This window comes from Maniola jurtina, chromosome 7 (assembly GCF_905333055.1).
Source record: "Maniola jurtina chromosome 7, ilManJurt1.1, whole genome shotgun sequence".
Taxonomy (NCBI): Eukaryota; Metazoa; Arthropoda; class Insecta; order Lepidoptera; family Nymphalidae; genus Maniola; species Maniola jurtina.
Genome location: NC_060035.1, coordinates 110,935 through 137,902, shown reverse-complemented (window position 1 = coordinate 137,902; position 26,968 = coordinate 110,935). Strand labels below are relative to the sequence as shown.

General features: G+C 35.6%; 4 protein-coding genes across 4 annotated transcripts; 2 read left to right on the top strand and 2 right to left on the bottom strand.

Moving 5' to 3' along the window:
- The first annotated feature begins 1,708 nt into the window (after nucleotides 1-1,708).
- On the top strand, nucleotides 1,709-2,880 carry LOC123866694 (flexible cuticle protein 12-like). Its single transcript, XM_045908371.1, has 2 exons — nucleotides 1,709-1,717; nucleotides 2,491-2,880. The coding sequence occupies exons 1-2, from the start codon at nucleotides 1,709-1,711 to the stop codon at nucleotides 2,878-2,880; spliced, it is 399 nt and encodes a 132-aa protein (XP_045764327.1).
- Nucleotides 2,881-4,298: 1,418 nt separating this feature from the next.
- On the bottom strand, nucleotides 4,299-8,475 carry LOC123866776 (endocuticle structural glycoprotein ABD-5-like). The gene is made up of 3 exons (XM_045908467.1): nucleotides 8,367-8,475; nucleotides 7,209-7,321; nucleotides 4,299-5,448 (listed from the first exon to the last, which is right to left on the bottom strand). Exons 1-3 carry the CDS (start codon nucleotides 8,376-8,378, stop codon nucleotides 5,262-5,264), a joined length of 312 nt encoding a protein of 103 aa, XP_045764423.1. The 5' UTR covers nucleotides 8,379-8,475; the 3' UTR covers nucleotides 4,299-5,261.
- Nucleotides 8,476-16,911: 8,436 nt separating this feature from the next.
- LOC123866712 (endocuticle structural protein SgAbd-6-like) lies at nucleotides 16,912-19,655 on the top strand. The gene is made up of 3 exons (XM_045908390.1): nucleotides 16,912-16,972; nucleotides 17,744-17,874; nucleotides 19,169-19,655. Exons 1-3 carry the CDS (start codon nucleotides 16,961-16,963, stop codon nucleotides 19,374-19,376), a joined length of 351 nt encoding a protein of 116 aa, XP_045764346.1. The 5' UTR covers nucleotides 16,912-16,960; the 3' UTR covers nucleotides 19,377-19,655.
- A 2,518-nt stretch (nucleotides 19,656-22,173) lies between these two features.
- On the bottom strand, nucleotides 22,174-26,153 carry LOC123866692 (endocuticle structural glycoprotein SgAbd-5-like). The gene is made up of 3 exons (XM_045908369.1): nucleotides 26,113-26,153; nucleotides 22,475-22,587; nucleotides 22,174-22,369 (listed from the first exon to the last, which is right to left on the bottom strand). Exons 1-3 carry the CDS (start codon nucleotides 26,122-26,124, stop codon nucleotides 22,174-22,176), a joined length of 321 nt encoding a protein of 106 aa, XP_045764325.1. The 5' UTR covers nucleotides 26,125-26,153.
- Nucleotides 26,154-26,968: the final 815 nt, after the last annotated feature.

Below are 26,968 nucleotides of genomic sequence, written 5' to 3'. Positions count from 1 at the left end.
GCAGCAAATAGATCAAACCTACGAGTAACTAGTAATATAATTATTGTTTACTGAGGCATAAAGGTATCCAATTGAAAAAAAATTGCGATAGTTGTATTCGGCCTTCTAATAAATGTAACTAAATCCCCTATTTTACCTTTTAAATAGTCATAGTCAAAATAGTTCGAGAGAAAGTAGGAAATTTTGAGAAGGTGCTCTAGCTAAAGCAGAGAATAAACTTAAAAATAATATTTTTTTCTTTTATTTCAATTATTTATTTTCCTATATTTTGCTTACGTCTTGGAATTAATATTTAAATGAAAAAATGATTGTGACTTGTGAGACAAGTGATGATTAGCTCACCATGTTAATACTATTGTGCTATGGATGATTGATGTATTTTATCTATTTGTTTATAATATGTATTTTGTGCATAAATATCCAGTTGAGGAACTGAATGCACTCACGAACATGGCTGATGACATCACGATTTGAATAATAACTAAGAAGCCTACAAAAATAAGAATACAGAATCCTGACTGACTGACTGATCTATCAACGCACGGTCTAAGCCACTGTGTTTGAAACTTGGAATTATGAGAGTCGGTCCCTTTTACGAAATAAGTGCACACTAACAAAAGTCTTTTGGAATTTCCACCCATAAAGGAGTTTCTGTTGACGTTATGCTCGGGTTTCAATAAATAAATGTGGCGGGTGGCCACCATTCGTTCTGAGATAAAACTTCTTTCATGGATTTTGCTATCATAGTACTAAGTGTCGATCGAAGATTATGTACCTACTGGTAATATACCGTTGATAGATATTCATGACTTTACCTTACTGAATGTATCTACAATACATTCATCAATTGAATTTTAAAGTGCCAAAGTTTAACACTTTATTATAAGAGCAGCTCTTAATAGTTAATATAAAGATTCCAAGTTACACGTGACACTGGCTGGGGTTACGTTAATCTGCTAAATATATGGCTTATTTAGGCCAAACTAAGAATCACAGCTCAGACTTCTGGTTATAATATTTCATTCTATGATCAGTAAAATAACAAATTGAATAGATGTAGGCGCTCCATCTACCTACAAATAATGCGAACTTGCCAAGCAATCATATGATAGCAACTAGGTAGGTACTCACATCAGTAGGTTTACGCAAAATCTGTTACTTACTTATATTTGAAAAACGCTAAAATACAAGCCTTTCACACCTTTCTAGAAGCAGTTTTCTAGTATGGCTTCTTGTAGCAGGTTTTCCAAGGTTTATATTTATATTCACAAATTAAATGCAGTACGTACCTACCTACTTATACCTACCTACTCGTAAGAAAGCCTTTGTAGATTTTGAATTACCCAGAGCAAATGATTTTTATATCAGTCATAAAATATACCTATTACAGTAACGTGCTCCCTGCGCTACGGAAAAAAAACTTATGAATCCATCGAGTACAAGCCTAATAAATATTATCATTAACAAAATGAGGTACATTAAGATCATATTTATTAATTATTTTATAAGTATAGATTATATTATGTGCCACAATTATTGGTAGTTAATTAAAATTTTTGTGGAAAATTGTTATTGATGTAATATTATGTAAATAATAATTAGATTGTCAAAAATTCTATAAAATATTAAGTTTTATGTATTCCTGCATTATTATCTTTCTGGCAATATCAAGGTCAAGATCAAGTACTACACAGCGGCTTACATCACCATGAAGACCGTAAGTACCTACTTAAACTCTACATATTTCTTTTTTTATACTTACTTTCCGAATTTTCTTCACTCTGAGATAACATTCTTTATTTTTGAGAGATTTTGACTGCTAAATAACTATCTGGTGTGTTTGTTGTGGAGACACTGGAGACACTTACTGACATAATATTATCAACGTACAGCCTTAATCTAATGCTTCTCACTCTGAGACTCGTGCTCTGTAGTGAGCCGGCGTATGATGACAGATCAATTCATTGTGTCTAGACATTGAGATATCATATTTCACAGTCCATGCACTTAAACCGATTTTGATGGATACTTTACATCCCGGGGACGCACATGGCTACTTTTTATCCCCGTAAATCAAAGAGTTTGATTGCTATTTTTAAAAGACGAAGTGTCAGGTTTCATTCATCTAGTAAGTAAATAATATTTCAATGGGTCTTTTTTAATACACGCTGGACTTGCGATTTCCGACATGTTTTTAAACAGACTTGATTTTCATCATTAATTCAGCGCTGATAGCCTAGATACACCGAGCTAAATGTTAAGACAACCTATAAATCCACTATTTGACACAAAATGACAATTTCAATTCCCGGTACAAAAAAAGCTGTTATCTTGTTTGGCACACCTCTTCCAGTCTATACTTGTATACCTATGTCTAATTCAGTGGTCTAAAAACTGGAGATTTAAAATGAAGTCTTTCTTTATGTAGATTTCCAGAGAATTTGAAGAATTGAGAATTTTCAGAAATTGCGCCCCGTGAAGCTGGGGTAGGTTAGCTATTCTCTAATTACGGTCAATCTTCTATTACAGTTCGTGGTCCTATCACTCTGTGTCGCAGTGACTCTATGCGCCTCAATCCAAGAAGATAGAAAATCTGCAATTGATTCTCTAAGAGAGCAACCGGCTCTTATACACGAAGAAGTTCACGATGAGTTCGGCCAGTATTTCCTACACTACGTTACAGCAGAAGGCATTGAAGTACGGCAGCGGGGTCGCCTAATACCCAACAAAGATGGAACCGACTATGTTCTTGTCACCGAAGGAGAATTCTCGTATGTCGGAGACGACGGCAAGACCTATCTTACCAAGTACAACGCTGGACTCGGTGGTTATAAAGCACAAGGAAGCCATATTCCCCAGGTGCCCAAAATACCTGCGTAAAAAGTAGTCCCATCTGCATCTGTCTAAATGATATAATTTAATGTAAACTACAAAATATTAGTAAATAAAATGAACAAACGCGGAAAATCTTAACCTTTTTTGAAGTATTATAATTTCCAACATGCAACGAATAGGTACCTACTAATTATTATCTAAAAGTATCTTTGGTGTTGTTTTACAGTTGAGTTGAGGAGTGATTAACAGAAGTGGCGAGTGACAGAGGCGTCGAGTCTCTCAGCGACGTTATTTTCATTGATTTTTGCTAAATTCGCCATTGAAAAAAAAAAAAACACCTAAAGTCAACTAGGCCCGGGTTCAGGCATATCCAGTGACGGGTCCTATCCAGTTAGAATGTTCAAAAATTGTAAAGCTAGATATTTTATCCAAACAGATGATAGAAAATTTTCATATACCTACTCACAAACATGGGATAGGCATAATTCAGTTCATTAGACCTTTGCGACATGCGTTGACTGGCATTTAACTGTTTACGAAATGTACTTAAGCTTGAACTTTGGTTGCGCTACCTATGAATTTTCTAAGTGTGACAATGGAAATATTGCAGATTGTGGTCTAACTTAACATATTGGTTACAGTGGTTATTACCGCGAAAATTGTATTGCTAAATAGCAATTTCTAGAGAAACGTCTCGTATATATTAATATATTATAATATTATACTGAAAACCTTATCATAGTGATATTATAGTGAATACGTGAATAACGTAGCCCGTAGGTACCTGTATCTATGATTTTTTTTGGTCTAATAATATAGTGATATAATAATTCATTTCCAATTGAAATCTGAGGCTAAGGTGGTAATGTTTTATGAATGTAAGGAAGTATGGAAGTTATAGCCATGAAGAATTTTTTTTTCCTTACAGTTAGTTCTGTTTAGCACTTACCAATGTTTAAATCTTTAGTTTGAACTAAGAATGAAGGAATCAATTAACACAATTTATTTTGGTCCTATTGCACAAAATATGCAAGCAATATCTTTTATAGAGCTTTGATTACAGTACTTACTGTGTGCACTGTTGTGGAAGTGAAATTAGTTATAATTAGCTGATGCCAGCGACTTTATCTGCATGGGTTCAGGTTTTTATTAAATCCCGTGGGAACTCTGTTACCCAAGATAAAAAGTATCCTAACTTAGCCTTCAGGATTCAATACCTATTCAATATAACTACATATCTTTAATATCGGTTCACAGTTGAGTCATAAAAGGTAACAGGTAAACACACTTTTGACATTATAATATTTATATTAACACTTTACTAACTTGAAAGTTCTGTATTTACGTACAAGATTGATATGAGAAATAGTTAGCTTTAGATACTAATGAAATGAGTACCTAATTAGTATTTTGTACTAGTTACTGATGTAATTGAATAACTATATAAAAATAAAACAAAAAAATTTATATTTTAATAATTTATTCTTTAGGAAAGCTTCGATACAAAAGTGTAAAAATACATAAAAGTAAGTATATCCTATGGCACAAGTAGGTAAGATACAGTTTTTCTCATCGGATGTGCGTTACGCAGTAATAACTGAGATCGAGTATTTAATTCTGTTAGTATATAGATGGAACTCTGGCATCGACCAAGATTTTAGTTATTTACACGGTCCAAGGCCAAGTTATGTAAAAGTAGCCATACAGAAAAGGATACTCATAGGTTTATTTGAAATGTAGTATGTATGTCGCTTAGCAATGGCACTTTCCAGAACATACACGCTACATTCTTGCAGAAACTCTACAGAGCCTCTATAGTTACTGTAACTTTTCAAGTAGTTTACGTATATACATGATACCTACAAAGTACATTTTCGACATGTATGTTGTAGTGACTCTGTCAATCAGATTTCGTGATTAATTTTTTTTTAACAGCCGGTTCGCATTTATCGTTTGTCGGGCCCGGATTTTAAGTGGCAGAACATGAAGCTATTCACACTTGTCTGAAACCAATTTCGTGTCAAAATGTCCTGCCACTGGACGATCCGATTAAAATCCGGGCCCGACAGCCGATAAGTGGGAACGGGCTGTAACAAAGGGAAATCGTTTCGCGCATTTTGTGACTTCTAGGGATAGAAAATTTCTATCCCTAGAATTCCCTTCTATTAGAAATACATTTTGATTCGATAATATATTTTCAATGGATTTTGTTTCAATATATGAAAAAATATTGAATCATAATATACTTCTAGTTTATTCGTCACAACATGGCGAGAACGATTTCCCTTTGTTAGTTCGGACGCATTACATGCAATTCTGTCAAATTAATGTAACTCCGGGGCCCCGTTTAACTTGAAAACTCACAGTAAGGACTTAGCTAAACATCTGAGGTACTTGCGTGTATGGCTAACTTTATTTGACTAAAACTACTTTTGTCCAAGGGAGGTTTTGGGTTGGAAGCCGTTTGTGTCAGCTGTAAATGTTACAGTGTACTTCTTGCCATCTGGAGCGACATACGCATACTCCCCGGTTACAGTTAGCGCTGCGTTTTCGGACTGGGGATTGTCAAGCTTTCCAGTTTCTTGTCTTGACGTGCCGTCGCTGGTTTCATACCTGTTATAAAAAATTAAACGTGAAAAGATTAATTATTATAACTTTAAAAAGTTTTCATATCAAGTAAGCAAGATCAGGTATATATATTTTAAATTCAAATTCAATACGCGGATAACTAACTTTTATTTATATTTACACATATATAGGATATACATATTATAATAAGATAACTAAGTTGAGTAAATAATAATTTAAAAAAATCAAATTGGTTCCGAAATCTCGGTATTTCCACATATCAAAAATATTGGCGACATTAGTCAACATTTATGCATAGGTAATATGATTTCGTACATATAAATATTAAGTATAACAAGGTGTATTTATACCTAATAACTTAAAACCTTCCTGAAAGTAGTATGTAAACTACGATAGTGGATAGTATTTGAGATAGTCGTAGCATGTGTAATTATATACATCCATTGGGGCCGAATACATCCCCTTCTTTTTTGAATTCGGTGAAAATACAGTGCAGGCAAGGATAGCATGGAAAAGATATACCTATATTCGATTTTTTTTTCTTCAGATTCAGAATTCCCGTTGAGCTATGTCGATTTGTCTAATTCTCTCGTAAGTGACAGCTCAACGGGTTGCGAAGCTGAAATGGCAGTGGGCATATCCCAAGGTGCTAAAATGGAGACCTCACACCGAAAGGCGCGGCGTTGGAAGACCCCCCCACTAGGTGGATAGCTGTCTGATGACATCAAACGAATTGCAGGGAGCCGCTGGATTCAGGCGGCGCAAGACCATGGTGTGTGGAAATCCCTATAGAAGACCTATGCCCAGATATAGACGTCTATCGGCTGGTAATGATGATCATGATACGCCACTACGTGTTTCTAGGATCAGTTAGAAGTAAAGTCGTCCTCAATTCAACAAATATGAGAGTTCAAACGTGATGTGCTCAAAGTTCAAAGAGAGCATCTTTGATTACGTGAACTCTTTAGAATACCAGTCATAGTTATTGACATACTTTACTACATTTTGTGCTTGCAATCGTTGTTAGTGCATTTAATTACTATGACAAAATTAACTACATTACATTACTTAGGGTTACCGTACTCGGGTAATTTTTCCGACATTTTGCAAGATAAATCGAAAAACTATTATGCATAAAAATAAATAAAAATCTCTTTAAGAATATACAGGTAAAGCCCTTTCATATGATACCCCACTTGGTATAATTATCTTACTTTGAAAATTGAAACACATTTTTTTTTAAATGCAACCATAAATTCACGGTTTTTGGATTTATTCCTTTACTTGTGCTATAAAGACCTACATACCTGCCAAATTTCATGATTCTAGGTCAACGGGAAGTACCCTATAGGTTTTCTTGACAGATACGTCAGACGGACGGACGGCCGGACGGACGGACAGACAGACAGACAGACAACAAAGTGATCCTATAAGGGTTCCGTTTTTCCTTTTGAGGTACGGAACCCTAAAAATTATACTAATTTTGTCCTGCTATAACAATAATTAATTAAATACCTACCTACTTATTGATTGTGATTTCGTATGAATCCGGAAATAAAATTTTGGGAATTGTGGATACGAATGATACTTTTTTGTCTACCATAATACCGATATTGATATTATTCGAAGCTTGGTTTCTATCAACACAATTAGCAAGATCCATTTTGTAGTTTTTAGAAGGATTTTTTTTAATTAAGTATGTATATCATGTATATGTATGAGAATATCTTGGTAAAGGCATATGAAAAGTGAGTTACAATATGTTAGTAGGTCTAAAAACTTACGCAAAGCTGTATCCGTCTGGTTGCACGTCGCTGTCGAACCGTAGGATTTGCACATCCTGGGGATTTTGAGGTGCTCCGGCACAAAGCGCGGCAAGTACGCACACTACTGTTACCTTAGGGAACAAATACAATAAATACTTACTAAATAATTATGTTAAATAATTAAATATTAATTATTATTATTAATAATATACTTAATAATCAAATCTTTTGGGAATTTAAAAATTTTCACTATTCTTTTCATTCTCAAACTAAGCGTACCTTACGCTTGGATAAGGTACCAAAAATGTTCTACGGGTCGTTTTTACTTTCCTAGTTCTCAAGTTTAACCCAAGAATCAATTAAGCTACATGTGAGTTGTAATGTGTAGTGTTATACCTCTGTGTGTGTATCTAACTCAGAACAATGGCAAATAAATGACTACAATAGTTGTTAATTAGTCAATAAGTCCAGAATTTATTTTTCTTCAAGTTCAACGATGTTCAGAATTTTTAAGCGACGAATTTTTCATACCATAGTTGTTACTATATAGACTGTAGAATTCGTGAACTTCATGATATCCGATGACTAGATGATTTCGATTTCAATAATTCCGTGGGAACTCTACGATTTTCCATGACAAAAATATGTTAGCTATGCACAGCCTTCTTAAATACTTATGAGTACCTACATATTTTCTTGAATTGAAATCTTTTTATTATTAATTTACAATTATAACATCTAAATCTAAAATCTAAATTATTAAAATAATGAACCTAAATCTTGAATTATATACAGTGGTATTTTATGAGTGTGGAAATTATATAGTCATTGTTCATGTGTTCTTTACACACTGACTTTTTGTTTATTTTGAAATACTAGTTTATGGTAATAATTTGTGCACCTATTCAAGTATTCAAGAAATAAGTTACAGTTAAAATGTAGGGAACACACATAACCTTCACCTTAATTAATTAACTAACACGTAATTGTGATATTTCACTATACAGTGTCACATTACTAAATAATGTGACACTGTTCCATTACAAACTATAATCCGCCCAAAATCTGTGAAATTTTCAGCGCCGCGAAAAGTAATTTCAACTTAAAAATCTGTAACCTTCGGTGCTTATTAAAGATAATATAAGTACCTACTTATAATAATATAACTACACTCACGTATTTAAGCATGGTGTTCAGTATTCCTCGTGAGCACAAACTAACGAATGAGTAACTATTGTGGAATCGTTGATTTTATATGCATTCGAAGATGCAGCATTTGCAGAAGGCTGACATCATACGAGTATGATGGAGCGGCACACGAGCCACCACTCTCCATTTAGATAGAGAGCTGATGGCTGAGAAAATTAAATCAACATACATGAAGATTTAATTTGCATGCATGCATGCATTGCATCAGCGTGCAAGAAGTTTAAATGAGTCAAGCTTTGATTTATTATTATTAATCGTAATTTATTAATTGTGAATGATATAAATGCGAAAGTGTATTTGTCTATCTGTCTAGATACAGAGACAGCTAGTCTCGAGACGGATATAGGTTACTTTTTATCCCAGAAAAACAAATAATTCCTACGAGATTAAAAAAAAACGAAATACTTGTGGACGAAGTTGTGGGCATCATTTAAGTATTTAGTGCAGATCTATCTATCTTACATCCCGTAGAAGGGGATATGTTTTAGCTCCCAGAAAATCAAAAAAGACGACGAAGTTGCGGGCATCATCTATTTGTAGTAAAAAGCGGTCAAGTGCGAGCTGGACTTGCACACAAAGGGATGCAACCGTACAACAATATCACTCCTTAATTCTTTGAAATATAAAACTACAAATACATGGTTTTCAGATTTTAGCTTATTAATGCTGTAAGATATTGCTACCTACCGAATTTCATCTAGGTCAACGGGAAATACCCACAGGTTTTGATTCCTTTGACGGGTCTCGACAGACACGACAGACAGACAACAAAATGATCCTAAAATGGTTCCTTTTTTTCTCTGGACATACGGGACCCTAAAAATAAAAAAGAGTTTAGGTAAATAGTTTACAGAATCTGATAAGTTAAGAAGTTAAGATTTTCCACAAAGGATCTTGACAGGAATCGCTAACGCAAACCTCGTCGTCAGTCGTCAGATCTTTAACAATTTATTAATTGCTTTTTTCAATTTATTGGTAAGTATATCAAAAGCTTATTTATTTATTTTTAATAATATAAATAACAGACATGAATTATTTTCTTCGAAAATTCAGTGACGCCTGCCACTGCGATTACACCACTAAGCTATAAGCACAGCTATAAGCTTCGAACCTCTTTTCTAATCCCAACGACGATAATAACATACTACACCGAAAATACCACCAACTCTCTACCTATTTGAAGATGTCTCAGCTTTTTGTTAACTTTGGCCAACATCACAAACAAATTGCTTGCCTGTTAATACACTTAATATTGACCCGAGTACATAAAGTACGTGCCCAATTATGAAAAGTATTGCGATATTAAAATATTTACTAGTACTTATGTTGGCATCAAAACTTTACTTCCATTACACTTTCCTACAGTTCTTTTAGGTAATTTGTTGTATTTTATATTTATTTTGCGCAATTATTTTTAGGGTTCTATGCGCCCGCTGTTTGTGGGTGTTTCATAAACTGTTATAGATAGAGTGTGTATTTCTATTGCTATAATAACAAATAATAAAAATTTCAAAATGGTCAATATGCAAATATAAAAAAATGATTAAAGAAAGACGATTTTCATTCAAACTTTCATCCCCTATCTAACCGCTTAGGAGTAGAATTTTCAAAAATTGTGAAACACTTATTTCTTTATTTATTTATGAACTTTCATAAAATATAGCCCTGATAGTGCTGACCGATCTATCAATACACAATCTTCTAACCATGGATGTACCATCTCTAAGGTGATAGGGGATGAAAGTTTGTAAATTTTTAAAAATTCCACACGAATGAAGCCGAGTGGGATAGCTAGTATGCAATAAAATGTAGTGGCGTTTCGCCGCTGAAAATTGGCAGCGGAGTTTCCGTTGTAGCACTAGCCTAAACCGCGGGATCTTGAAAAAGATATTGAACTTGATAGAGATAGGTGAATCATGTGAGTTCTCTACCGCAGATTTTGAAAAGATTTTGAGAATTTCCAACGGGATATTTTCAAATAGTTATTTACCTTAACCACGCGGAAGATGACGCGAGTTCAAAGTTTTATTTATCTTTGTACCTACCGTAGGTACCGATTAAGTACCTAGGTACTTAATAGGTACTAACAGCTTTTATTTTGTAACTAAGTTACTACCAAAGTAAATAAAATTACTATGACATTTATTTGTCGGAACCTGTAAGTTAAAAGAGTAACAATTCAATGATTGCCTCTCTTTATTGAGATAATATTATGTATTTTAATACTTTATTAGGGTTCCGGACCTCAAAAAGAAAAGCGGAACCCTTATAGGATCACTTTCTTGTCTGTCTGTCTGTACGTCCGTCCGTCCGTCCATCGTGTCTGCCAAGAAAACCTAAAGGGTACCTACTTCCGGTTGCCCTAGAATCATGAAATTTGGCAGGTAGGTAGGTCTTATACATATAGCACAAGTAAAGGAATAAATCCAAAAACCGTAAAATGGTTACATCATTCATTTTTTTTTTAAATGTGTTTCAATTTTCAAAATGAGATAACTATACCAAGTGGAGTGTCATATGAAAGGGCTTTACCTGTACATTCTAAAACAGATTTTTATTCAAAATAATTTTTGATTATCGTGCAAAATGTCGGAAAAATACCCGAGTACGGAACCCTCGGTGCGCGAGTCTGACTCGCACTTGGCCATTTTTTTTTATTAGACGGATAGACGACATAGTTAAGAAATAGTACGTGAGTGAAAACACAATGGGCCAACCGAGAGTTTCATTTCGCTAATGTTATGACTTATGACATGACAACAATATGTGCAAAATAAAATGTAGACATCTTGTGTAAATTTTAAAATTTATAACACCCCCGACAAGTGAAGGTTACAGTAACTTGAAAAGAGCTGATAACTTTCAAACGGCTGAACCGATTTTCTTGGATTACAGCTAAGAACACTCTCGATCAAGCCACCTTTCCAAAAAAAATATAAATTAAAATCGCTTCATTAGTTTAGGAGCTACGATGCCACACAGATACACACGTCAAACTTATAACACTCCTCTTTTTGGGTCGCAGGTTAAAAAGGAGAAGGTTCTCAATTCGAAATGTTTTTTTTATGTATGTAGGTCTGTCTACCTATTTCTAAGAAGTTTTTGGACCGAGTTGTTATTTTTTTATCATTAAAGAAAGTTCGCGAGATGGTCCTGTAAAATTTTGTGGATCCAATTCCTTAATCCCGATGCTGCAGCGTGACTGTCCGCCTGTATCAGAAATTGTTGGTGGTAAATTAATATTGTAAGTACCAAGCAACGACTTTGTGATTGAACTCGTAGTCCAAACTCCTCAACCCTGGTATTGCTGGGTAGAGTAAACCTAAGCTATAAGGATTCAGGAACTGTTGTTGGTGAAATAATATGTAGGTGCTAAATACAGACTTCATTATAGAACTCCCAATCCAACTCCTCACTTCTAAGCCGTGGGGATATAAGAACGCTGATGATGACCTGATATTCCAAGTAACGACTTCATAAATAAATTCCAAGTCCCAATCCTCAACCGTGGTCTCTGTTGAGACAAATGCCATGTCAAAAAACATGAAGTTTTAGACTTTTTTTTTGTGACGGGGGCTATCACAAACTAAACTAGTTAGGAATATTATTATATATTACGGTAGGTATATTATGTACCATATACTGTATTTACTGAAAACAACGATTAATATAACAGTTTGTAGATAAACAAACAAACATTTTTGGGTTTTTCTTTCAGGGTTTATTGCGATGTTCTAGTTCGGAAAAAAAATATTTATACACCCAAAATATGATGTTCAGATTATGTACGGAACTCTAAAAGACCGAGGCTGTGCTCGCACTTGACCAGTTTTTTTTAATTTAGTTATTTGATAGTATTAGGAATCGTGACGTTGTACCGATCAATATGGAATCAATGAGTGTATTACTTACTATAAGGTAATCGTGGAATAATTTTTAGTAGGTAAGTAGATAGGTACCCACCCCACACACATAATTAAATTTTGGTTTGTTTGACCCATAACAAAATATGTAATCGTAGGTATCTACATCATTTTTTGTGTGAGGTTAATCCAATGCGGTCATAGGTTCTTATGTACAGTACTAATCAAGTAGGTACCAACTGTGTAATATGTATTTATCCGAATACTCAAACAGCCCTGACCTTTTTACTATTCTTAGCATATTATGGTTAGTGATGTGTTCTGCACATTTTTGTTTGATTAGCTACCTACATACAGAAGATTTTTATTTTCTATTATTAAAAATTTGAAATTTCTCTATGCCTTCATACCCATAAAAGAACACATCGCCTGGCCGATATATCAATGGACAGGTCTGTTCGATGAGCATAGAAACTTTAGATTTTACTTGTACACTTTGTGAGTAGAATTAAAATGAAAATAGAACTAATAAAAACGATTTTTCAAAATTCATGCTTCAAAAGCTTGAAAAATCCCAAATCTACGTAGGAAAATTCGTGGGTAAAAGCTACTAAATTAAAAGTTAAAACCCATTTTCTAGAATATTTGAATGTTGCTGCGAAACAAAAGCGTTACTATTCTTATTCAGTTAAATTCATCATTCCGATCTTGAAAAAGTATAACAATTTCAATTTACATTATTATTTTAAAAACTGATTTATTTAGCTACTAGTTGATGCTTGTGACTTCGTCCACGTTTAGATTTAGGCTTTTTAAATACATTCCGGTATAAAAAATGTTCTAGGTCTCTCCCTTTGATGCAAACTATTACTGTCCTTGGTCTTTGTTTCAGCAGGTAAAAATGTAGTAGACGGAAAGGCACACTTTCGCATTTATAACATTAGCGTGAACAATTGTAAGTACGTATGTCCATACTCACAATAAATTTCTTCTTTACAAAAATACTATATCGATAATATGTTTTAACACATCACTAATTATTATGAATAGCTTAATCTTGAGGCTTCTAAAAATATAATTGTATTTGGTAGTGTTAATGATAATAATTAACTTATTCAATTTGATACCAACAAATTTCAATCATGTTTTTCAAACATATTTAAAAGGAAAAGCTGACTGACCGACTAACTGATTTATCAACGCACTGCTCGAACCAATGGATGAGTTGGGCTCAAATTCGGTGTGCAAATAGCCATTATGACGTAGACATCCGCTAAGAAAGGATTTTTGAAAATTTAACAATCAAAATAATGAAGCAATCGAGAGAAGCTATAAAATCGTTGGCTGGTTGGTTGGTTGATAAGAAAGCTCGATGAGCTTATATTGATTCAGCAGCAATAACAATCGTACCGTTTTTATAATAACTAGCCGATACCCGCGACTTCACCCACGTGGATTTAGGTTTTTCGAAATCCCGTGGGAAATTTTCCGGGATAAAAAAAGCCTATGTACTAATCCAGGATATTATCTATCTTCATTCCAAATTTCAGCCAAATCCGTCCAGTAGTTTTTGCGTGGAGTAACAAACATACACAAACACACACACATACACACAAACTTTCGCCTTTATAATATTAGTGTGATAGTGTCTAACGATTTCGAGTGTTCATAAAATAAAGTAATAAAAATTGTTTAGGGTTTTCCAGGCGTAGGTACTATATGATTATTAATATTCATGTTTTGGTCCTTAACACATTTCCATAATTAAATAATAGAATTTAATCGATACTGACTTGCGGTTTTACGTAATTTCATTTAATATTATTTTTAAAAGCTTTTTAACTTATTCGTATGTTGTAATTTCATGTATAAGTGAAAAACTTTTGTATAATCACAACTTTACAGTCAAATCTTAGATTTAATCTATTTTTACAACAAAACAAACAATATGGATAGTAATATAAAGCTAGCTTTCCAATGATTTCTCACATATTCTGAGTAGAAAGAGTACAGTAATTTTCATTGTTAAAGTTTCATCCAAAGGTTTTCCATCATTTTCATCAGTTAGCTCTACCTACCTGACGAGAACTATGTCGCGGGGCACGTGATCTATCATAGTTTTGTCATAGCGAAAAAATCGTAAGTCTATGTGTCAATCCGATTCCAAAAAAAAAAAGTTGGTTCTCAATTCAGCCCGTTTGTTTTTTTTTTAATAAGTATAATTCGTCAGAACTAATAAAAATGTGATTTCTAAATTTTTTCGTCTGGGTAATCGGTTAATTAGTATAAGTTTGATATTTTTGTGGCATATAAATATATTCTGATGACTAAAAAACTTGGAAATCTTCGTCACTCAGCTCCTTTAACAAAGAATATAATAATATTGTCCACTTCGTTGTATACAGTGTCTTTCTTTTTGAGATAATTTTTTAATATTTTTTTTTCAATGTTGAGTTCAATTATTTTTATTATCGGAATTTTCTTCATCAGTGATCATGTCTGACCATTATTTCCGTAAATTATGCTACAATGGATTGCGGGTGAAAAGACGACCGTCAACGGATGGTGACATCTTTTTAGATTTCGATATGTGAACCTACGTAATATTTAGCTTGTGAAGCTTAGCTTAGCTCGCTGCTAAACCAAGCTAAGTTAGTTAAGTTTGGTGTGGTCTATGCTTTACCAACTGCTGCTTTAATATAGTCTGCAGGAAATGGTTTACGTTTTTAATTAGCGTACAGTACAGACATGGCCCTTTTACTCTTTTATTGTGTAACGTAAAGTATGCACACGTGCGGAGTCGTGACAATCTTTACGCTCACGACACTTTGTGTACTTTATTATAAAAACAACTTATTACGCTTCTTCATTTATAAAGGTCATATGTGTGATCCATTGAATATGCTGTTGCAAAGATGTAAGCATAATAAGGGTCAACGCAAACAGACGAACAGAGTGCTGTAGAGGCGTTTTTTAAACCCCGACCCAAAAAGAGGGGTGTTATAAGTTTGACGTGTGTATCTGTGTATCGGTGTATCTGTGTATCTGTCTGTGGCATCGTAGCTCCTAAACTAATGAATCGATTTTAATTTAGTTTTTTTTGTTTGAAAGGTGGCTTGATCGAGAGTGTTCTTAGCTATAATCCAAGAAAATCGGTTCAGCCGTTTGAAAGTTATGAGCTCTTTTCTAGTTAATATAACCTTCACTTGTCGGGGGTGTTATAAATTTTTAATTTACACTTGTATAATTATCTAAAGTCAGCTTTTCGTACTTTGACATTTGAAATGGGCAAACTGAAAATCAAACACGAAGGATGCGCGCCTGAGCTTGACGTTATGCCGTTTATGCCAAAGAAAATAGGTAGAGCGTATTTTGAGTTATTATCAAGAAAGACATTGATTGTAAAAATGCGCTTTGCCCTTAATAGATTTTACTTAAGACTTGAGAGCCTTTTCAGGCTGAACTAGAGTGAAGAAACTCTCGGTTTCATCCAGAATCGACGATTGTTAAACATAGGCTATGGTGAATTAAAGTCTAAGAAAAATAGGGTACTTTAGGGCTACCTGCGCTAATAAAGGTACCTACTAACATTTGACGCCTGCCAGTGACGTCGAATCCTAGAAGTTTTGTTAGAAGTTTCCTAACTTTCGTGAACTGTGGCCTTTTTGCAAACAGATTACAAAGTAACTTCGTGGCAATAGTACACAGATACTATTGGTTGACAAAAACATTTCCTCGTTTATGCACGACAATCGCTCGTGTGCTACAGCTTTGCCCACTAGGCAGTTATAATATAGTATTCAGAGATGAATACCTTACGTTATGTAACTGTTATTGTTAGTAGTAGACCACACGATTTACCAACACCTATTTAGGTACCTATGATTTACCAACACCTATTTAGGTACCTATGATTATATTTTAGTAGCCATAACACTGAAAAAATAATTAGGATTTTTCAATTCTTAAACTTAATTTATATGCGAGGGATAAAGACGTTTTGATAGATTATATAGGAAATCTATCAAAATGTCCAAATTCGTCAGTTAAAGTTTAACTGGCGATTGAGAAATCAGTCCGAAGTAGAAAAAAAGATAGGTAAATAATGTACCTAATGAGCAGAAAATATGGTCACCCCATTAATTAGTCGATAAGTTGATAAGTTCTTGTCTTAAAGTTTCTCCTTACAATCTTTTGTAGAATCTAATGTACGGTGACCAGTAACCACTGGCACGTGTGTTGGGGTTTCAAGGCGCGTTTGGAATTTGGGAGCTTAGTTTCAAGTTTACGTAATTAAATATCACAATCACATCATTATCTTACAAATTCCATTATTGGCAATCAAAAAGTGTACAATGGCACCCAATTCGAATAAGTGATTTGATTTAGATTTAGGTTTTTAAATTCCGGAACTGTTTCAATATATAATATGACCTACTCATATATATTACAGAGTGCATGGTCAGCATGCAACGCAATTCACACAATTGACAAATCCCTGTAACAATTTCGTGGATGTTCTTAAATAAACTGTTTGCATGATTGTGATTAGCACCTTTGATGTCAATGAAACCTCGTAACACTGTATTGTCAATACAATGAAGATATTTATAGCTCGGGGTTTCGATGCAGACCATAGACGTTCAGGACTCGTCCAAACATTCATACTTGTTCCATCAGCCCCAATTTTTTGTCAAAATGATGAAAATCGTAAGTTTTTTCTAAATTTATTTACAAAAAAGTTATAAGTGAGTCTAAAAAACTGCCGATACATTAGATGATGAGTAAGACCGCAGGACGCACTGAAAGTGGTACTTTTGTGACAAACAGTTATTTATAAATAAACTGAATTAAATTACCTGTCAGTTTTTTCATTAGTAAAAATCAAAATATTGTATGAACTATTATGGTCTTCGCCAGGTGGTTTATACCAAATGGAAGTAGATTTCTTGAGGCTTATCTTCCTTACGCGGATGGTGAAAACGCTTTCCTGTGAAGTTCTTCCATCTAGCACTTGAGAGTCCATTAGACGATAGGCTTTGCTATTGGATTTGCCACAGGCACTGTTGTGACGGATAACCTACCGTCCAATATGGTGACTGATGAGATGGCAAATATCTGGATGATGATCTTGTAACTTGTTCATCAGTTATTTATCACTTATGATTAACGGAATTGACTGCAGAATCTATCATCTAAAGGACTCATGACGGCCTGCTACATTGGCCTAGGATCGAATGGTCTGGATTGGTGTTAATTTAGAGCCTCGATAGCTCAACGGTTGAGGAGCGGACTCAATTCCGAAAGGTCAGCGGTTCAAACCCCACCCGTTGCACTATTGTCGTACCCACTCCTGGCACAAGCTTTACCCTTGAGTATTACTCATGGTTAGCATGGCTAATATTTTTTTTTAAATATCTTAGTCCGTTGCACACTATAAAATATGTATAAGTAGCTATAGTAAATGATTTTATATTTCAGACGGTTTTCGCTCTAGCCGTTGTTGCGTTAGTTAGCGCGTTGCCCCAAGACCCGTCGCAGGCGCAAGCACAGCCTCCTGTACAAATTCTCAAGCAAGAATCTGAAGTCGATGTTAATGGATACAACTTTGAGTGAGTCTTAATTCTATGATATTAAAAAATTAACGTTTCACTGTTGAGTTGAGATTGAAAAGCCATTTTGTTATTTATTGAATCTATTTTAGAACAGGCGCCATCTCTTTACGAGTCTGGTTATCTGTGGCTATGGCGCTAACAGAGGTGTAAAGAAGTTTTGAGAGATTTTGTAATGCAAATCTGTCAAAATGTCAAATTTAAAGTTTATTTAAGGGTTCCAAAACTCAGCCCAGAATCTTAACAGTATTATTGATAATATTTTGTTTCCTAAGTAGGTAGCTGAATAGTAGGTAACAATTTAGCCAGCCTAAGGACACACTCGTAAATTATTATAAGGACATATTTATTCACACTGGCGTGTAATAAAACAAATAGGCAATATGCAAATGTACCTATAGGTTTTAAATTAAAAATGAACACGTGAGACCTTGAGGAGCGGATGCACAATATGGATGCACACTGAGGTGTTGCAGTTGTTGTTGCGTAAATGGCATTTTAGTGACGCTAAATCTTAGTTAATTATTTACCTACATGAGGATATAAAACAATAAACTAAGTAGTAAAACCCTAATTGTTCGGGTTTGAATGTGTCTGAGTAAAAATAATGGCTGATTGTCGAGATTATTTACATAAGTAATAACGAAACATAGCTTTTTATAACGACTTTTTCTGCATGGGTTTAGGTTGATTTACCGGTTTCAATTTCTCTAAATGTTTTTTTTAAAAGTGGAGGTGTAATATGTTACACGGAGAATTTTCATACCAAATCTCAAACTTCTAGACCCAGTAGGGTGAGCTGTACGATAAATCAGTTGCAGTTTCTACCTTTACTGTGCAACACCATTAGTAGTGTCTCCACTAAGCTCATCAGCGTGGCTTTGGTTGACCAGCCGCGTGGTTGGTGGAAATCACACTGCCTCGCCTGCAGTATGCGCTTCTGCCTCGATCGAGATGCGTCCGATACCTACAAAGGAATGACTCGCTATGCAGCAGCGCTTTTAGAACTTATCTCTTAACGATTTGCATGTTTAAATACCACCATAATGATAGAATCCTTATCTAAACTCTGCTTTATGATTTTTGACGTGACAACGTCTTATAATTCGATAGAGCCGGCTGCACGCACGAAAAAACATGACTCATGCGGCGTTACCTCGCTCTGAGGCGTTCCATGTAAGGCTTGAAGTGCAAGCGAGAGCGTGGAACGAGCGACAAAGAACCACAACCGACCTTTGTTGTCACGTTCAACTATCGTCAGTAAACCGACTTTACAGACAACCAATTTTTTCAGGTTCGAGACCAGTGATGGAACATCTAGACAAGAGCAAGGCGAATACAAGAACGACACTGACCAGCAAGGTCTCTCCGTGAAGGGAAGCTACAAATACATCGCTCCTGACGGACAGCAGATATCCGTGACATTCGTAGCCGACAAAAATGGATATCAACCCTCTGAAAGCGCTGGAGACAATCAGCCTGCTGCTCCAGCCCAGGCTTAAGCCAGAATTTATGTTACTGCTGAAGACCAAATACTATTATAATTAAAATACTTTAAAGTTGATAGCACCCAGACAAATACAAGTTCACGCACCGGCACATCAGAGTAGGATACTGTAAAGAGGAATTTACATTACGAAATTACTTTCATGCATGTTGAGATTAATGACACTAATTTTATGCCACTAAATTCGTAATGTAAACTCGTCTTAAGTGTATAACCAAGTGTACTATGTATAGGTAATAATACAAGGAAATATAAGGAAAAGATACTCGATGGCAACAGTGTAGCCCTTACACACACTCCGCAATCTTAAACCGTCAAACAGTTATTTGCTAAAACAGTCACTTTCTTCAAGCTTTGAATAATATGTTATCATTATGCGTTGTTTGTGCTCAAGCCATGAGAGACGGGGTATCAGCAACCCATTTTTCAGTGTGTGTTGATGAGTAATGACATCATTCGTTTTCTGTGGCGAATCCAAATTTAAAATTTAACATAATGAACCGCAAATGACTTGGCTTGGGTATAAATGAGCTATCAGCAAAAATATAAAGCTTTAGTAGGTACCTGTAGCTCTCCTCTCATCGACAGCGGATTATTCGCTATAACAGAAAACATAGTTGTGGGAAGAACATTATTTTTAATAAAACGATATCCATACGAGGTACCTATGTGGTCACGACTTGATTATAACAGATCGGAATTTTGGGATTCGCTGTTCGGTATCCTACCTGTTTGGAAGCGGCGTTATTTCAAACAAAGCTATCCATAAGTTTTTTAAATAGTCTATTAGGTCTGTATAAAAGTTCAAAATAAAAAAACTCAAGGACACTTAATATTTTTTTTTACAATTACCTGTGAGGAATGAGGATGCCTTAATCAAGATTCGATGAGAATAAAATAAAAACAAATTATTTTGCTCTAGCGAAATTCCATTTTCCTTCAAGGGTCTTATTATTTTTTGATGAAGTACCTATAGTCTATCTTTCAAATATCATCTAACAATTGTATTTAACAGCTCCTTCACACATGAACGGAGTTGCACCAAAAAAGGTCCCATTTTACTATTTTGAAACGGAATTATAAAAACTAGTCGTCAAAATTTTTTCGAAAGGACAAGGAAATATTGGAAACACCTAGAAAACTTTAAAAATATAATATATAAGTAGGTATATCGTAAGAAAAACTTTTGGACGACTAGCCTTGATAAATCCAAATTAATATATTGCATTTATGTACATATTAGCTGATGCCCGCGACTTCATCCGCGTGGATTTACGTTTTTCAAAATCCCGCGGGAACTCTTTTATTTCCCGGGCTTAAAAGTAGCCTATGTGTGATTCCAGGGATAATCTATCTCCATTCCCAGCCAAATCCGTCCAGTAGTTTTTGCGTGATTGAATAACAAACGTCCAAACATCCACACTTTCACATTTATAATATTAGTAGGATATTAGGCCAAGTATCCAGTAGCAATATGTAAGTAGCAGTAGAAAAATGGTTGTCTGTCATGAAAAGTTCACTCTGGTCTTAGGCTGCGTACCAGAAACAAAAATAAACTTGTATACCCGTTTCTAGGCTGAGTAGATAGTGCTTTGGAGCTATTGTATAAGTTTTGATAGTAAGCTTCCAGAAGATGTCGGAAATATCTCTCAACAAGTTTTTAAAAAACAAAAACTGAAAATTAGGTAGATAGTTACCTATAACGTAAAGGATTTTTTAAGTCAGAAGAAAGCTTAGTTGCTTTAACAGCTTTGATAATTCTAACTTCTAATAAGTTTTAAGTGATTTTGTTAAATGCTGATAGTAAAAAATACCCGGTAGACATTGATACCTACCGAGGGTATACCTCAGACCAGAGCGCGTTTGGATCCCTCGTAGGTTTAGTGTAAAGTTGACGTTAAATTATTTATCCCATTAATTTATCTCACCAAGGTTCAACTTTCAAAAAGTTTTATTTATTTAAAAATCATCATCATCATCATTATTATGATCAACGCATCACTGCTTTTGTACTGAGCACGGGTCTCCTCTTAGAATGAGAATTATTTAGAAATAAATAAATAAAATTATAAATAGAACTTGTAGGAGTCAATGTCAATGCTACCAATGTCAAGTCAATGTTGCTGCGAGTGCTTACACAGTGCAAGGGACTCACCAGAGCTGACTTCTGCAAGTTTTATTGCTAGTGGGTACTTGGCTTTACAATTATATTTTTATTTCAGTCAAGTTCAATGCCATTTATTTTAAAGATATAAAAACAGCTACAGTTTGGTATCTAAGTTATAACTAGTGATAAAGTCTCGTCCTTTATCTTAAAGCACTTGTGCACTAGTTACGATTCATATCCGAGAAAAGACGGATCCAGAAAATTTTGTGCAGAATTCGCATCTTTGCATGAAGGTGGACCCGTCCACCTTCATGTAAAGGCGCGAAGCTTTCGGCTCAAGTTGAAGCGAAGTAAAAGCTCACTTTATCTCCACTCGGTCTAATTCTCTCTGGATAAATAGGGAATAGAAATGCTCTGACTCTGCTTATCTAAATAGAATTTGACGCAGTGGGGTTGTAGGGATAGTGCATTTGCTCGTTTGGTCTAAAATCTAAATCGATAAATCTAAAAAGACTGATCGGAATTTGAGAAAATGTGTTTGATTAGGACTACGGTCGTTTTACATCGTATCGGATTTGAATAAAATCAGTGCACAAGAGCCCTAAATCACTGAATGTTGTTTGCGCTGCTCTATTAATTCATTTTTTTTAAACTAAGAAGTAAACAACAGTATACTAGTGTTTACTTATTGACTATTATTGTCTGATGCAATTCTGATCGTAGGTTTGTATCCCTTATCATCAGCTGTGTATGATACTATGTACTGCAGTCCATCAGGAGCCAGGTATGAGTAGGATCCTTTCACTCCAATGCCCTGCTGATCCCCCACAGTGATAAGTTCGCCCTCCTCTTTGCGGGAAACTCCATCGCTGGTTTTGAATCTAAAATATAATAATTACTCTGAGATTTCTAAGTCAGAAATATTTATAAGTAGAATTCGTAATTCGATTTACCCATAAAAAGAAAAATTTAATTGTGAATCTTACTCGAAGTTATATCCATTTTCGTTAGCGTATGTTTTTTCAGAGAGAATTTCAACTGGTTCTTTGGTATCCTGTGCTGAGAAAGCTACCAACAATGTGCAAAGTGTGACAAGTTTCTAAAAATGTAAAATTAAATTCATATATAACGTTCACGAATGCATTCATATGTTAATAAATATATTGACACACTTTAATTTAATGAGATGTCAATGAGATGTCAATGAGAAAAATTGTCTCGTTTCAAAATTTTTATTTATTTAATATTTGGCGCGGTTATTTTGGAGTAATATTGGCATCAAATTGGCTCTTATTCGCGAAATACCCCGTGGTATTATTTTCACCTTTGATATGCGATACTAACAGCACTTTTTGTTTCAGGGGCCTCAACGGGCAGCGCCTGCTCTGCGGGCTTCCTGGTTGCCGCAGTCGGGGCTCCGCGCGCTTATAGACGCTATTGTGTAGTGTTTTAGTGTTTTTCTTTTTACGTGTTTTGAAGTATGAACCCCAGTGCTTCTCAAGGTGAATACCTAGAATGCTCCCACTGTAGCGATGGCAGGCGGTTTAAGGGTCGCAAAGGCCTTAATATTCACATCGCACGTTGTCACGGACCGCCTACACGGCCTCTTACATGCCCAAATTTAATGTGCGATCAAACCCAATCAGGAAGCGATAACCAGGTACCATTTGAAATTGTATTATCCAAATATAATCAAAATATCCCATTAGTAAAACGCATTCCCCGAGGAGCTAGGATATCGTTAGCTAGATCCTTATCGCATACTATCCAAAATGTACTATCAAATTCACTTTTAGATTGGCAAAACCTCTTTTTTTTCGCATACAGACATTTCTATGTAAATAAAACAGAAAGCGGGTCGTTATGTAGTAAATTAAAAAAAAATAATTTGGCTAATCGCGTTTTTCCAATTCCTGACTGCTCTTTTCGTACACAAAATTATAATTTGAAGAAAGTTGTGGAAAACAAAGTTATGGATGGGGATCTTAAAAACGCTGCCCGCATTTTGTTTTCTAATGATACACTAGCTCCATTCAATGATATAACGCTAGAAGCTTTACGTGAAAAGCATCCTTTACCAAATATCGATTCTTTGCTGCCAGACCCACCTTCTAACACTTCTCACTTACAGATAAAGGACGAAGATACTTACGCTGCGATAATGTCGTTTTCTAGTGGCTCTGCTGGCGGCATGGACGGCATAACGCCACAACATCTTAAGGATCTTGTGGGAGTTACTGCTGGGGACGCCGGCAGGGCGCTACTGAGCGACATTACCAGACTTTGTAATCTCATGTTATCTGGCGAGGTAAATTCATCCTTTTTACCATTCCTTTATGGTGCGAGGCTTTGTGCTTTTAATAAGAAAGATGGCGGCATCCGTCCCATCGCTGTTGGTTGTACGTTTCGCCGTTTGGCGTCAAAATTAGCGTGTAAACACATAGTCTCTACCCTAAAGGATAAATTCCAACCTATTCAAGTTGGATTCGGCAGTAAAGGAGGTTGTGAAGCAGCAGTTCATTCGGCTCGTACATTCTTAGCGAATGGCGAGGTTGAAGTACTGCTGAAAGTAGATGTAAAGAATGCCTTTAATTCTTTGGACAGGGCAACTTTGCTGACCGAAGTCTCAACGCAACTTCCTGAAATTTATCCATATGTCTGGCAATGTTACAGCTCAGCTTCAAAATTATTTTTTGGAGATAGCGATATTAAGTCTTCTGTAGGCGTTCAGCAGGGGGATCCTTTAGGTCCGGCCCTGTTCAGCTTAGGGATCCATAACCATATTTCAAATTTAACATCTAAATTTAACATATGGTATCTTGATGATGGAACCATTGGGGGCAACGTGGATGACGTTCTAAAAGATCTTAACCATATTAAGCAACAGTTTGGCAAAATTGGTTTAGAACTAAATTTTTCGAAATGCGAATTGTTTTTCACAGAAAAACTGTCGCAAGATAGAATACGATTGGCCTCTGATTTATTTAATGAAATTACCCCTAGCATTAAGATACTCGATAAACATTCACTTTGCCTTCTTGGTGCTCCTCTTTATAATGAATCCATACAACCACTTTTGGATCAAAAAATTAGAACATTTTCGACTAATACCGACAAATTGGGCGCTCTAAATTCTCACATTGCATTTTCGATCCTAAAATATTGCCTTTTCGTACCTAAATTAATTTATATCCTTCGCGCGAGCCCAATTTGGAAATTTCCTGGACTACTCGATAATATGGATGCCACCCTTAAAAGTACACTAGAACAAATTCTAAATTTAACTTTTGATGAGCACTCCTGGAACCAAGCTACTTTACCGGTCAAGTACGGTGGCATCGGCGTGAGGAAAATTTCCAGTGTAGCTCTTCCAGCTTTTCTGTCCTCTGTGCATAGTATAAGAGAGCTTAGCTCTCAAATTCTCAAATCAAATTCAATATCATTGACCTATGCCACAGAGGCCCTAGAGAGTTGGAAGGTCAGATGTCCCAATGTCGATATTCCAAAGGAACGTTCTACACAAAAACTTTGGAATTTGCCATTGGTTCAGCTGACACATTCAAATTTGCTGCAAAATCTTTCAAGTGACAGAGATCAAGCCAGGCTCCTAGCATTATCGGAAAAGGAATCTGGGTATTGGCTTCATGCCTTGCCATCCAAAAATCTCGGCACCCTTTTAGATAATGAAAGTTTTCGTGTGGCTCTAGGTCTCAGATTGGGAACACCGCTGTGCCATCAGCACAGATGTCCGTGTGGAAAAGAGGTTGATAAATTTGGAATCCACGGACTCTCTTGCCAAAGGAGCGCTGGTAGGCTATTTAGGCATGGCTCTCTTAACGACACGATCAAAAGGGCTCTTGCCACCATAGACGTTCCTGCGCTCATTGAGCCGGCAGGGATTAGTCGGGATGATGGCAAGAGACCTGATGGATTGACGCTGGTTCCCTGGGAACGGGGACGGGCGCTAATGTGGGACGCAACGTGCGTTGACACATTGGCCCCGTGTCATATCAGGGAGACAGTATCAAGACCGGGAGCCGCAGCAGAAATGGCTGAAAACGGCAAGCGGCGCAAGTATGCCTCTCTTATTGAGAGTTACATTTTTGTTCCGTTTGCCGTGGAGACCCTGGGGCCATGGAGTCTTAGTGCAAAGAAATTTTTACGAGACATTTCACCGCGTTTAATAGCCTCATCGGGTGACAGAAGGGCTGGCTCATTTTTTGCGCAACGGATCAGCCTGGCTGTCCAACGCGGAAATGCAGCCAGTATTCTTGGCACCATTCCACGCGGGCATGATTTGTATAGTAATTAGATAAGGCTAGCTTTAAGTTTTATTGTAATATTTTCAATAAAAAAAAAAAAAAAATATATATAAAAAAAAAAAAAAATTTAAGGTGATTTAAGGTATGTTTTATCAGTGAAAACCACCTTAAACTTGACATTAGATAACATATTTCACATGTTCATTATATAACATATTTCAGTTTGACATGCTTAGAACAAGATGATTTTAAGAGAGCCTATACGTAAATAACTTGTTTTATATTATATCTCATTTAGCAACCAGTTTTACATTTGCACTTAGATTTTGATTACCATAAGTACTGCCAGGTCAAGAACTTACCAAAGCGATCATTTTCTATAGATTTTCTTGATAATGCGATCTACTGACTGACTGAAGAAATCCAAATGATGTTCTTAAATACAAATATTGTTTGTTTAAGTTAAAGCAAGTGAGCTATTTGCAACTGAGGTGATAACGTGGATCAATGATGAAATGTAGTCAAGTAGGTACAAGATTGACACAGTGGCGTATGCAAGGACATCTCTAATAAATGACCAAATGTGTGCCCAATTACTTAGAGACGTAGTGAAATGATAATGCACAATAATTGATATTATTATAATATAAGCCCCAATAGCTCAACGTTTGAGGAGTAGACTGAATTCCGAAAAGTCGGCGCGGGCGGACGGTTCAAACCCCACCTGTTGCACTAATGTCGTACCTACTCCTAGCACAAGCTATGCGATTACTTGGAGAGAACAGGGGAATATTTTGTGATATTAGTCATGATTAGCATGGCTAATATTTAAAAAAAAATGGTGATAGCTCAGTGGTTAAGGCGTGGGCTTCCTGTTAGAAGGGTCGGGGGTTCAATCTCGGGTACGCCTCTAACATTTCAAAGTTTGTCATTTGCTTGAATCATGAAGGCAAAAACATCGTGTGGGAACCGGCATGTATGAAAGTTCTCCATAATATTCTCGAAGGTGGGAAAAGTCTGCCAATCCGTACTTACGTGGTGGACTCTTCCCATTCTGAGAGGAGACCCGTGCTCAGTGCCTAGTGAGCCGTTGATGGGTTCATCATGATGATGAATATGATGGGCGGAAAGAAATATTTAAAATTTTATAGGAGTATCGTTAAAAGACGTTCGTTGTCAATAACTTAGTTTAATAAATAAATTATAATGGACAATCAA